The sequence below is a fragment of the Dromiciops gliroides genome, chromosome 6 (genome assembly GCF_019393635.1).
Source record: "Dromiciops gliroides isolate mDroGli1 chromosome 6, mDroGli1.pri, whole genome shotgun sequence".
Taxonomy (NCBI): domain Eukaryota; kingdom Metazoa; phylum Chordata; class Mammalia; order Microbiotheria; family Microbiotheriidae; genus Dromiciops; species Dromiciops gliroides.
This window is the reverse complement of record NC_057866.1, coordinates 245,850,390-245,864,959: the sequence shown is the minus strand read 5'-3', so window position 1 is coordinate 245,864,959 and position 14,570 is coordinate 245,850,390. Positions and strand designations below refer to the sequence as shown.

General features: G+C 35.0%; 1 protein-coding gene across 2 annotated transcripts in view; it reads left to right on the top strand.

Annotated features, from left to right (window-relative positions):
• PPP3CA (protein phosphatase 3 catalytic subunit alpha) overlaps positions 1–14,570 on the top strand; it is a 400,754-nt gene that overhangs the window by 361,668 nt on the left and 24,516 nt on the right. For both annotated transcript variants that reach the window (XM_043970719.1, XM_043970718.1), the window contains exons 9-10: positions 3,886–4,011; positions 7,874–7,948. In XM_043970719.1, the coding sequence (XP_043826654.1) occupies positions 3,886–4,011; positions 7,874–7,948 (201 nt within the window). The remainder of the gene's footprint in view (positions 1–3,885; positions 4,012–7,873; positions 7,949–14,570) is intronic.

Genomic DNA, 14,570 nt, shown 5'->3' with positions numbered 1-14,570 from the left:
TTTCAGATAATAGTACACTGTTAAAGCTGTAACTGACTTTGGCAATGCCAGTCAATGCTAGGTGGTATGGGTGGTGATGTGGGAGGTGAGGCATAAAGTTGAACTGTGAATTTCGTGACTTTTGGTGGTTGGGGATGTTTGATTTGGTTTTATCTAAATAGCTTCTATATTATAAGGAGAAGGCATTTCAAATTTGTGACTATAGATGAGAAGGTCACAAATTTAAAGGTGGAAGGAATCATAGAAGTTAAGTCCAAATCCATCATTTTTAGGTAAGGAAACTAAGGACAAAAGATCTTAACTTGCCCACATTCCCACTGATCATTAGGCAGCAAGGCTAAGATTTGAACCCAAGTACTTTGATTGTAAATCCAGTGCTCTTTCCATTGTGCCATGTGTATAAATCAAGTTTCTGGAGGGGTGAGGAAGGATCTAGAAAAAAGAGTTGCATATTCATGTTATTCTTTTTTAAAATGTAGGGGAAAATTAGGTATAGATTAAAACTCCAATGTTCTCTTGGGTAACTAAAGGGTCCTTTGACAAAGCTATCTTTAGTCAATATTACCCAAGTCACAAAGAGTCTTAGATGTCTTCTAAATTCACTTCCCAATAGATTTGAAAACTAAGGCTCAAAAAGAGACTGCTTCACTTTGTTAAGGCCACACAACTAATAAGTGGCAGAGCTAAAACAAAATTAGAATCCAGAACTGGTTCAAATTGTTTGGTTCTTTGTTATAGGAAAATACATAGGAAAATGAATTTGCACTGTGGTGCTTCCCCTTTCCCCACCAATATGGCATATTTCACAATGTAAGCGATGTGATTAAATAGTAAATACATATACGTGTATTTTTGACCATTTTCTTCTATTTAAAATTTTGTTTTCAACCCCAAAACTATAAAGTACCACTATTGTATTGACCCATTATGTCTCTGTATACTTTCATAGGAAAGTATGTTTTCCCATTTAATTCAAAAGTTTTCCATACTTCCAAATTTCCCAGCATTTACTTTTGGCAATGTTAAATGCTGAAATGACAAATCAATATAAGCGAAGAAGGATTCCTAAGTTGTTCAGTTTTTTTTTTTCTTACTTCTTACTTCTCCAATTCATTCCACCACTAATCCCCTCCTCTCCAAAACACACTTACTTTATCTCTTCTTTCTGCACCAAACTCAAGCTAATAAAACATAGAGGAGACATGAAAGAGAGATTACTTTTCACAAAGAGTAGTTAACACGCATGAAAAATATTCCCAAAGATAAAAGGTGAAGCTGCTGTTGTGAATACACGGTGTTCAAAAATAGAATTAGTTTTCTGTAGAACAGATGTTAGTGTGATACCAAGGGTAGCTGAGAACTACATTGCCCTTTTTCCCATCCCAAACTGTAAAAATACACTCATAATGATGGAAGATGGTTTTGGTTTATGGAGGGGTGGGGAAGGGGTTGTTTTTGTTTTTGTTATACATAAGTGTATCATTAGGACAAATGGAATAGTGGACAAGGGGATGAGTTGTAATTCCTCTCCTGAACTATAAGGTGGGGAGGACTCATAAATGCACAAGGGGATCCCATCGTGTATGGATATTGTAGGGGGTGGACAGCTTTCCTCCAAGCCTGGTCATCGGGGCTCTCTGGCTGCAGGGTCCTTAAAGAGCTCTGAGTATGTGACTACACAAGGTTATGATGGCCACACACTTATTGGCTGCATTGTCCTTCTTGATAGGAGGGACTATATCTACCTCCTCCCTCTTCTGACTTTGTAGTAAATAACATGTGACTTCAGGCAGGAATCACATTGCTTTCCAGTATGGTGTTAGTTGACCACAAGTTCAATAATGAGTGTATGATGTTGTTGTTTGTCCTTAGTTCTCAAAGAGGACTATGACATCAGGGTGATATCATGACTTGCAGTGAATTGGATTTAAGTGAGAGCGGACTGTGCAAGGTCACCAACCTCACTCTCTTCCAGAGGCATCTGGGTCAGGTGGCAAGATACATATAAAGATGACTGAAGATGGCCCTGGATGTTTTAAAGCAATTGAGGTTGTGACTTGCCCAGAGTCAGCTAGTAAGTATCTTAAGTGAGATTTGAACTCAGGTCCTCGCAAGTGCTCTATCCATTGTGCCATCTAGCTGCCCCATAGCCAACCTTCAAAAAACCAGTACAATCTCAAGGTGCATTAGCGATTATCAAGGATAGTTGATGGACTCTAAATTTGGTTCAATTCAGGAAGTACCAACTGTGTGGAAGGCAAGGTACTAGGGAGGGGCTCAGGATACAAAGTCAAAAATGGGACAATCCTTGCCTTCAAGGAGCCTATAGACTGTAGCCAGCCCTTCATACTAAATTCTGGGTCCTTTTAAGAAGGACATGGATCCCACTATTATATTGACGCATTATGTCTCTGTATACTTTCATAGGAAAGTAAAAAGAATATCCAGAGATAGAAAGCTACTATGACAAGGTATCAAGAAACCTGATCAGAAAAGGAACTCTTGAAGAAAATTGGGGACGTTTATACTAGAAAGTAAGAAAAGAGATGATAGCTGGCTTCTACTATTTACAGGGCTAACAAGTGCATTAGGGAAATGCTGGAAGGTGGACATTCAGTATTGCTCTAAAAGACAGAACACTGGATGGGAGTTACAAGCAGGCAGATATTCAAAATAGGAAAGATTTCCAATCATAGGACTTATCCAACAGTGTTAAATCTGTCCCACTGGGCATTAAGTTCTCTGGTAGTTGGGGTGTTAAAACAGTGATTCCTCATTCTGCCAGTTATTAATGCCCTTCTCCCTGCAATTCACCTATTTTGTAAATAGCTCTTATTGCCTTTTTTGTGAATACAGTGAATCTCCCTTGTGTATTGACCCTTTTGAAAATGTTTCAATGTAATTGATTTCCTTTGTATTCCTATGTATTTTATTGTATCCTGTTAAAATCATTATTCTGACATGGAGTTACTAAATTTCACCAGATTGCCAAAGGGGTCCAGGACACACAAAAATCTCAGAACCCCTGCCCTAGTAGAATGGAAGATCCTTAAGAGAGCAGAGACAGCCTCAACTTTGATTTTGTGTTTCTGAACATAGCAGATACCGTTAATAAATGTACCTGTTGTTTGTTGATTGAATGATTAAGTGATTGATCACGCAGAATGTTATAAAAGAGATTTGTGTATTGAGTGGGAGGTGAGATTATTTTATAACAACAATCTAACACACTCTAATATTCTGTAATACTAAACTTTGGCATAGGCTGGCTACAGAAGCCCAAATATAGTAGAACTGGTGGGAGGACAGGGGAGGTTGGTTCTTTTCTCTGCCAAGCTATGTAGCTAGTGTCCTTGCAGACCGTGAAGGTGGGAACTTACTCTAGTAAGTGTATACAATAGGAACCAATCACAATGCTCATATTGCTAGTCGAGGTAACAACCTTATAACTTTTGCTATAGACAGTATGTCTTTTAACTGAATACTTACAGCTTTGGGGAAAATGTAAAATTGCTAATTCATATACTTAGAGAAGTTTTAAGCTTTCTCACCCAAAATTGTTTATCTAGGAATTTTTTTCTAGGTATTGTGTACAAGCTAACATTTGTGAACTCAAGAGTTTCATTCAGCTTCTGACATATTTAATGACTTATGTATAGAAATAGGTTTCAGAGTTTTCTGCCTTGTAGTTTGTATTCAGACAAGCTGCAAGTGTGTATCACATATCACAGTGCCTGGAGCATGCCTGTAATTAATGTGAGCATCCACTGCTTGTTAAAATATTTGCCTTAATGTTGTGGAATTTGGACATAGCAGTTGCATTTTCTGAAACTGCTGAGAGAAATTATGTTATGAATAGTTTTCCTTTCCTTAATTATCTTTCAGCTGCAGTATTGAAGTATGAGAACAATGTCATGAACATCAGACAATTCAACTGTTCTCCCCATCCTTACTGGCTTCCAAATTTCATGGATGTCTTTACCTGGTCCTTGCCATTTGTTGGAGAAAAGGGTAGGTTAAGAAGTCACAGTAAAGTGGTTAAAGGGACCAGAAAGGGAAATCATCATGTCTCACTGCTAAGCACACAAAAGGGACACAAATGCACATGACAGCATTTCACCTGGACTGAGAAAGAAGAAAGTGTTGAGCCCCCTGTAGTGTAATGTGGTCATTGAGTTGGAAAGGAGGAGAGGTACAAAGAACTAAAAAGGAACAGGGAAATTTAGAGAATCTCTAAGCTCAACTTGAAATAAGGTAGCAGAAATATATCTAGGTTTTATTTTTTTCTGAAGTCCATGGTAGACATCTGTTTGCAATGGTCTTTTTGTTCAATCGTTTCAGAAAGGTTCAAATAGAAAAGGGGAACCAGTAGCCCTCACTGGTTAATTGTTTGTGTTTTTAATAACCATAACAATAACAATCTTTGTATTTTCATTCTAGTAGTAAAGAATTAAGATATAGGCATTTCCATTAAAATTACGATGAGCATTAATGCATTACAAAACCCTAGAAAACAGAGATCTATTCCCGATTATCTTCACTGGAGAAGGAAATTGTAATGTTGATGGCAAGACATCAATCTTTTTTTAAAGTAAATATTTTAGCCACATTCAGCCCTTTACCATCACCTATGATCCCTTTCCCAAGTGCCCCTTAACATATTCAAAGCCTTACCTGTGAGAATTCTATGCAAGATCAGTGAGACCTGAAGTTGAGAGAGCGTGTAAGCAAAGATCTAAAGAGATGAAGGGCCACTATTTTTTGCTCACTTTCAGTCCTTCCTTATTCTTTTTCCCTCCCTAAATGAGAGCACAAATGTAGTATGTCCCCAAAATCTCAAAGCTTAAGACTTCACTGAGACTTTTGGGACACCTGTATAATGACACCACATAATCTATGTGAGAAGCTTCTTCCAATAACACAGTAAAAAATGGATCATGAAAAGTACTTAAAACATCCTTCTTACAGAAAGTGTTCACTTTGTGGTCCCTTCTTCATCCTAACCTTAAACTCCCTTATGAAGACTCAAACCATGATGTTAGCAATTTGTCTCAATAACCTTTCTACTCCAGCTTTGAATTTTTCACCAAGACCAATATTTGGGTGACTCAAATTACACATCATATATATATATATATATATATATATATATAAAACACATATTTCCAGTATCATGTGAATCTTGATTCCATCTCCCTGCTGAGACTGGATGGCAGGATGGTAATGCCATTATACAGAGTTGTAAAAGATATGGTATAGTTGAACTAAACACATAAATCTTTCTTACCTAATTACTGCTTACCATTTTAAAAAAAAGAGTTTTGGCCACTACTAACATTAGTGTTCAATATTTCAAATCAACCTCATGTTCACAAACAAGGTTCATAATGTTGACTCTATAGACAAGAAGTAAAGAATTTTCACTTTTAATACTTATCAGTTATCTTATAGTTTACCTTTGGGCTTCTGCTACTCAAAGCAGGAATTATTGCTAAATTTTCTCTCAAATTACTGACTCCCAGTTAGAGAATTTGAAATAGTTTGGGGATATACAGAGATTAAAGGACTAGAAGTTTAATAAATAATCTACATTTCTCCTTGTGTAAGAGTATTCTGTAACACTGGCTTCAGTCTTGCTTTTAAAAATTGTTTTTTGGGGGGTGGCTAGCTGGCGCAGCGGATAAAGCACCAGCCCTGGATTCAGGAGTACCTGAGTTCAAATCTGGCCTCAGACACTTGACACTAGCTGTGTGACCCTGGGCAAGTCACTTAACCCTCATTGACCTGCCCTCCCCCCCATTTTGTTTTTAAGTTAAGTTCTGGGAATTAAATCTGATCTTTTAATCAAATGTGATTTTCATTCACCATCTTCATTTGCTTTAAAAATAATGCTCTCCAAAAGTATTTCCCTTAAGTCATTAGCTTACTGATCACTTATGGTATGTCCAACACTCTACTAGATATAATGGGAGATATGAATGAGGTATAAGGAGGTTACAGTAAGTTAAAACAGACATTATGGCACTGTATTAGCATATGATAGTCATAAAATTGAAATGCTTGGAAAATAAAATAAAAGATGTATCATTGTATATTTCATAGGACATTTTTACATCTTTAAAACCATCTTCTGGCTATATTTTTTAAAGGTCACATATGTGAAATTGAATATGAATATAATGCATATGTACATATGTGCATATATGTGCATATGTATATATAAATATATATGCATTCATCTATTATATCATATGCATATGCATTATATGAATTATATTATTAGGTCCTAAAAGCATATACTGTAAAATCATAGCAAACAAAAAATCACACGCCGTAAAGTGATAGGAAGATTGACCCGCTAGCTTTACTTTTCAGAGGAAGAAATTCAAGGTATCAACAACCATATTAAAAAAAAAGTTCAAGTTCCCTAATAATTAGATAAATGCAAATTAAAAGAATTCTAATGTACCACCTTATACTCATCAGATTTGCAAAGATGATTGAAAAAAATTACAAATTTTAGCTGTGTTAAAACAGACACTTTAATGCACCGTTGGTGGAATTATGAATTGATATGGTTCAGCTATTCAGGAAAACATTTTAGAAACACAACTCCAAGGTCATTAAATTGTGCACACCCTTTGACCCAAGGATACTACTATTAGGCCTATATCTCAAATTGGTCAAAGAAAGAGGAAAAGGAACTATATGAACAAAAGTATTTATGGTACTTTTATTTTTAGTGGTAAACAATTCAAACCTAGTGAGAGATCCTATTAATTAGGGAGTGCTTGAAGAAATCGTGTCATATTAATCTAATGGACTCTAATTTTACCACAAGAAATGATAAAGGAATAGTTTCAGGAAGGTTTTTCTTAACTGTGTATTTTTTACAGCAGTTTTGGTTTTCTCTTTTTATTCAGTGAGGGAGAGGAAGTGGGAAGATATATGTGTGCATATATATATACATACATATATGTGTACATATATACACAAACACACATGCATGCATATACACATACACATGCACATATACACATATATGAATATATAAATATAGTATATATCTGTATATATGCATTACTATAAATAGTTAATATGTGAAATTTTTAATAATAAATAATACAGAAGTTCAAGGAGCATACCATGTAATCCAACCATTATTTTATCAACAATCCCCTCAGTGACACTGCTCTTAAGTTGTCATCTGCCCACTGCTTAAAAACATCCAGACATGGGAAATCCTATAACTTCCAATGTGATATTTTTTAAATGAAGCCAGAAGACAAAGATCAAAATGATGATTTCATCATCCCATGAGAGAAAGTCAGGAAAAGAGATAGGGATGGTTAACCTAGAAACAAAAGAACTTGGGGAATTACTGTGGAGAAGAGAAATTAAGCAAGTTCTTCCTGGTCCTTGAAAGCAGAACTAGGAGCAGTTGGGAATTGTAGGCAAATTTTGATTTGATTTAAGAGCAATTTTCCAATAATTTGAGTTATCTATAAATAGTTACCTTCCAAGGTACCAGATTCCCTCTCCCTGGACATTTTCAAGGAGAAACAGGATGGCCCTTTATCAGTAATGTTTTTTATGTTCACTTCAAACTGAAGTATGAATCTTGAATTTCCTCTATGGTTTTAATACGTCCATAATATTATGGATATAATTTGGCCAACGCATAAAGGAAGCCATATAAAACCCTTGGAATTTTCTTATTCTCATTTATAAAAAGCCATTTTGAAGGAGAAAAAAGGTAAGCCAAAGGGGAGAATTGGTGTTCTTTATCAATGCAATAATTGCAAAGCTAATTATAAGCTTCAAGTAGAAAAGGTAAATAAGTTTCTTTTTTTTTTATTTTTTACCTTCTCAGTGACAGAGATGCTGGTAAATGTGCTGAACATCTGCTCAGATGATGAACTAGGGTCTGAAGAAGATGGATTTGATGGTAAGAGATTGGAGCCTTCATTTACAGAATGTGCCTGGGAGATGTTTTGGAATTTTGTTGTCCATGAAACAGATTCCTGGGGTATATATTCTCTATAGAATGTGAAATTATCCTAAGTATGAGCAGTATCTGCTATGTTCCAGCCGAGTCAATTATTATGAGAAAGGTGGAATTAATATTGGAAAGGGTACATGAAATCATCCCTCTATCATCCTGATCTCAAAAATGTTTAATACAGTAAGTAAAAACCTTTTACTGTTTTCCCATTTTATATCTGATTTTATATGTTTATATCTTTTTATTTGTATTTTATAGGTAAAAAGTTATGTCAGTTGTCTCTAAATAATTATATCTTACTTTTCTAAGCAAAGATACACTTTTATTCATTAGTAGCTCAATTTATATTTTGAGATTAAATTTTGAAAATATTTCTACATTATCTTGGGAAAGGGAATTACTTAAAGGTAAACAATGTAATAAGCATTTTCCATGGAGCTCATAAGGTTAAATAATTAGTTTTCAAATCCTCTGTTTTGACTCTGTGTGGGTAATGAATGGACACACTAAGTGGTACAATGGCTAAAGTAATGGATTGGATTCCAGAAGACCAAAGTTCAAATTTGACTTCATACACTTAACCTCTCTGCTTCAGTTTCTTCATCTATAAATTGGAAATAATAGCACCTACCTCCAGAGGTTGATGTAAGGGTAAAATGAGATCATATTTGCAAAGTACTTTGCAAACCTGAGAGTCCTATATTATTTTAATCCCTAAATTTTGTTTCATTTAATTTTCTTTTTACTTATTGCTTTGAAATGGTAGTCCAGTAAATTTGGAAAGTAGCCTTCTTTGTCAACAATCAATCCTCAATTTTTAAAATTTTTCTTTATTATGGAATACTATAATTATTCTCAAAAGAAAAAAATCTTTTTTATAAATGAGATATAGATGTATAGAGATAGAAAGGGAAAGAAGCTATCTCTAGATGCCCAAAAGGTACCCCCAAAGTATCTGAGAAATTTTTGGGTTCAGACTTGGGCTTTCATCCGTTTGTATATGGCAAATTGCTCATTGCTTATAACATTTATAGCAGGAATTTTTAACTTTATTTTTGTGTCCTAGACCCATTTTACTATAATACATCTTTCAAATGAACAAGATAAAATGACAAAGGAAACCAGTTGTATTTAAATAAAGTTACCAAAATATTTAAGAAATAAGTTCTTGATGGGGCAGCTAGGTGGCACAGCACTGGCCCTGGATTCAGGAGGACCTGAGTTCAAATGCAGACTCAGAAATTTAACACTTACTCGCTGTGTGACCCTGGGCAAGTCACTTAACTCCAATTGCCTCACACATAAAAATAAATAAATAAATAAAATAAGTCCTTGAGCCTGGGCGAGATCCCCTCACTTTACAGAGGATTAAAATGAAATTCAATTCCTTACCCAGTGCTTATTTTACTTACTAACCATGTGACCCTGGACAAGACACTTGACCTTTTTTGCCTCAGTTTCTACATCTGTAAAATGAAGATAATAATCACACCTTCCTCCGATGGTTATTGTGAGGATCAAATGAGATAATAATTGCAAAGCACATAGCGCAGAGCCTGACATATAGTAGTGCTTTATTAATGCTGGTTATTATTTATCATTATAATAATAGCTGTTATTATTACCATTCCTACTGTTTCGGCTTTATAGAAAAGAATGAAGTAATTTCTATCCAGGAATGGAATTAAAATAGGGGATTTGGGTTATTGTTTAATTCCTGAGAACAAGAAGTCATTGGCTTCATTTTCATATATACAGATTTTAAGCTGGAAGAAATTTCAAAGCCTATCCTGTGTCACCCCTTCATTTAACAAATAAATAAACTAAGGCCCTGGGAGGAAGGATGACTTGTTCATGGTCAGCTAGTTTCTTTCAGAGTCAGTGCTTGAACACAGGCCTTCCTAACTCCAAAACTGACCCCCTAACCACTATTCCACTTTATCTGTCATTGGGGAAGAAACAAATCTTATGAGAAAAAAATCAAAAAAGGATTAAGTTTCTTAGTGAGTTAGATATTTGAAGATGAAAGTGACAAGGATGAACAAATTCTTAAGGACAAAAACAGTGAATAAACTGGCATGGTCTTAAAATTGTGTAAAAATCAAACAAAAGAGAAGTCTTCCTGTCTCCTCTGAATTGTGTGACTTCAAGCAGTGGTCTTTCTATACTCTTTCCTCAAGGACTCACAGAAAGAAGCACATCTTTATACCCCAGGTGTATTGATGTAAAAATGCACACTCTTGCATGTAATTAGAATATCCTACAGACAGTTTTAAAGTTAAATTGGTTTTACAGCCATTCCATTCTTTTTTTCTCTTCTTTTTATGGTTTTTCTCCCACACGTTCATATCCCACACACCATAAGGGCACATCGGAAAGAGGAGGGATGCAGGAATAAGGGAAATACAGGGGGGATTGACTAGGGCCACAGATGGGAGGGGGCAGAGGACTGTACAAGGAATGGGGAGGAAATTCTGATTATTAATTTCTATGAAAAGGGAAGGGATTTATTTGATTCCTTCACTCTTTAGACCTTGCAAGTTTTTGTAGCATTTCTTTTTTTTAAAATAGAGTCAGTTTTATCAGTTAGAATTTCTAGCCCACCCAAATTCCTGTCATCATATGGTAGCATTCAAACAATATCAATCAGTCTCTTCTGATGAGTTTCTTGCCTACAGACATTCAAAAGAGACATTCAAAAGCCTTGATCATTCAGTTCTTCCTTTATGAAGTTAATTTTCTTTCATGTTTCAACTAAATTGAGACAAATCCCTTAATCTTTATGTTTGGGAACTTTTACATTATGACCAGTGAATCTCTCTTCAGTAGCTAATTTAGATTTATTCTCTGTTGCTTGTTTCCATTTTTGAGTTTGGAAAATATAAAGGTAGTCTGGTTTCAATTTCTGGTTCTTATTAATCAAAACATTTGGAGGAAAGTTTAAGCAAATACATCTTATTTAGCTATGAATACTCATTAGTGATGAGTCTTACTAGATACCAAAGATTAGTAAGTGAACCTAAAGAAAAAAAAAACCTACTAAATCTAAAATTAATAGCACAGCATAGTATCCCTTTTTTGTCCAGTGCCCCAGAGGGAGAAGTATTTGATGGCAGAGAATATTTGAAGCCTAAAGGCAGATATCACAGTCTTGTGAGTCACATTTTCAATCATTAGAAATAGTTTTTAACTTGAAAGGTGATTTTTTTTCAAATGCACTAACTTCTTTCAGGTTTTAGAATTCTTGACCTGTGGCCAGCGTGGCCTCTTTGGTTCTCAAGTACTTTGCAACCCAGGCTTACATGAGAGACTTAAATCACAATAAAGTAAAGAAAATAATACCCTGGAACTAATAAACCCCAAAGTTTAATATCTCTTGCTGTGGTTTCATCTTAAAAAGCAATAACATTGTAGAGGTGTTCCTATCATATATATATATATATATATATGTATAATACATTATTATATCATATAATATAAAATACATATATTAAATGTACCTATACTAGCCAATGAAGATGTTGACATTACACATAGAATCAGAGCAGATTTTTTATCTTGTGGAAACTTCTAAATTACAAATACTAACAAAATGGATTTCCATGATTTAATTTGAATTTTTAAATACTTCACAAACCTATGAAAGAACCTTTTATACACCATGAACTTCTCGCTCTCCCTCTTTCCCTCTCTTCCTTCCCCTCCCTCCCTTCTTCTTTTCCCCTCTCTCTCTCTCTCTCTGTCTCTCTCTCTCTCAACACATTTTTAGACATGAAACTGAAAGGGACTTTAATAGGTATTAGTGGAAATAAGATAGAACTGTGTTAGTCCTTCAGAAATAAGTGTCAGCACTGTCCAATCACTTTCTTTGCTATAGCAAATTGCTTTATTTGTCATGACAAATATTTGGCAAGCACGTTGGACAGCTTTTTGGCAACCTTTACTATTTGCAGGGGTCATTCTGGGTCATGAACATATCAAATTATCTAAAATGGTTTAGAATTCTTTTTTTCTACACTACAGCCACCATTTTCTAGATTATGAGTTGTAAACACACAATCAAAAGGAAAGTAAATTAAGCTAGGATGTTCTCCTTCGTTAGCCAACATAGTGCCCTGAGAACCAGAAAATGTTGGTTTCTGTAATTGATCACCCAGATCACTGGGCAAGTCATTTTCCACTCCATGCTGCTGATTCTCAATGCTGAAACATAATGGTTGCCAGTAATGACTGACAAATTGGGGACAAGGGAAAATGGTTATCACCGAGCAGCAATTCAATACATCAGAAAAAAATAGCTTTTCTATGTAGAGAAGCATCAAATGGGTGAAGGTCATAATGAGGCACAAAAAAGTAGAAAATATTCAGACCTTCCTGGTGTCATTAATTGGTTGATGAAAACATGCTACCAGATTAAACAAAATTAGAATTAGCTGAAAAGGAAAATAATGTCTTTGATTGGTGATTCGCTCCAAAATGTAATGACAACATTTTTCTAACTCTATCCAGGATTTGGTTAAAATGGATCAATAATATTATTGTGGCATTTAATTGACCAGGAATGTGTCCTTATCCTGAATTGTATAAACAACAATAAGAATGCTAAATGATTATTCCCAACATTTTTTAAGACTTGAAAAACATCCCTCTTGCTATATAACTTTATGCCCCATTCTTTCTGTCTGGCAATAGAGATGAAGAAATTAGAGTACTCAAGAATGGTTATTTATAGGATGAAACAGTGTCCTGGAATACGAAGGTTGATAGCTAAATACATATTTTGGCCAAAGTATTTTCCAAAAGTCTTAGTACAGTTTTAAAGTATGAAAGCTTACAATTTCACTACAACTCTTGGGACAACCTGTATGTGAACAGTCCCTTTTATTTGAAACATACAACATAAGAGTTTCTCATATTTGATCAATATTATGAAAGAGGCATATAAAAGAAATTTAAATTACAAAAAACCCACAAATAAAATAATTGCATGATTTTAAAACAGAGAAGCAGGTTAAGGTATTAAACCTAGAGTAATTTCTCTTGATCTTAGCCTCATGAGGGTGAGGCAATAAACTACAGTAATTTCAAACTATAGTAATTTCACTCTTTCCTCCTCTCACCTCCCATGAGATACAGTAAGAAGGCTATTTAAATCCCAGCCCAAACATTTACAAATGTAAAAGTGTAAATGCAAGTGTGTATGGCCCTAAGAAGCCATTTAACTTTTCTTCGGGCCTTTGTTTTCTCATCATGTGAAGGAATTAGACTATATGAACTTGAGTTGCCTTCATACTGAAAATAATCACTTGAACCTTCTTTCTAAAGGTTCTGCCTTTTCCAAGATTATTTAGAAGGCCAAATGCAGGAAATACATTCTTCTTGTGTTGTCCTGAAGTTTCTACATCTCCATCTCCTTAGCCACCTGATCTAGGCATCAATCAGTATGACATATGGAACTGCTTCAAGATACTCTACATACAATTTGCCCTTTGTGTTAAGGGTATTTAGAGTCTGAAACAAATTATGATGGAAGACTTCAGAATGTCTTGCATTGGAGATTTCTCAGGATAGAATGATAAAAACCATTTTATACTGGTAGATCTCTAATTCCTTCTGGAATAGGAAAATGTAGAAGTCTATAAAATATGATAGATTCTTATCTTAATTTTCAAGTACATTGGGGAAAATCAGGTGTAAGAAGTTCAAGAAAGTAAGAAAATGCCAGGCTGCAAAGACCTTTAAAAGCTATATCTCCAATGGTAGGAAAGAAAACATAAACTATGTTACCCTCAAATGATTTACTATCCAATTGGACAAAGTCATAGTATGAGTTGAGAATCAGAGATCTAGAGCCAGAAGGGACCTTTCAGATCATTTAGATTAACCTCCTCACTTTATATATGGGGAAACTGAGGCTCAGAGAGGTTGAGTGACTTACCCAAGGTCCTACAAGGAGTAAGTGAACTTGTAAATGAAAATGATGATGATGATGACATGTAAATAATATATTGAGGTTTATAAAGCACCTTTAAGTTTCATGAGTACTCTTTAAAGTATTTTCTGAAGGTAATTATTATCCCCACTTATCTACATTTAAATTAACCTCATTTAAAGAGATGAGGTGGTGAAGAACATTAAAAGACATCATATCATTAAATGATTCATATGAGTGGTATAGATAGTAAGTTATATCGGGGTTAAAGGTAACAATCATTACAGGGCCCATAACGGTCAGTGATGAGAGCAGAAATGGATACTTCAGAGGGTAGAACAGCCATTAGGCAAATCCTGACAAATGACAATTGGCAAAACTCATTGTAGACCAGGAACACTTCTGTCTCAAGCTAAGTGCAAAATGGTGATGATGATTTAAAGGATGCTTTAATAAAGGTTCACAAATACCTCATTTTATCCTCACAAAATCCCTGGGAAATAGGTGCTATTATTATCCCATTTTACAGATAAAGAAACTAAGGAAAACTCTAAATGACTTGCCCAGGGCCACACAGTTAATAGGTGTCTAGCACTAGATTTGAACTAAGGCCTTCCTGACTCCAGGTCCAGT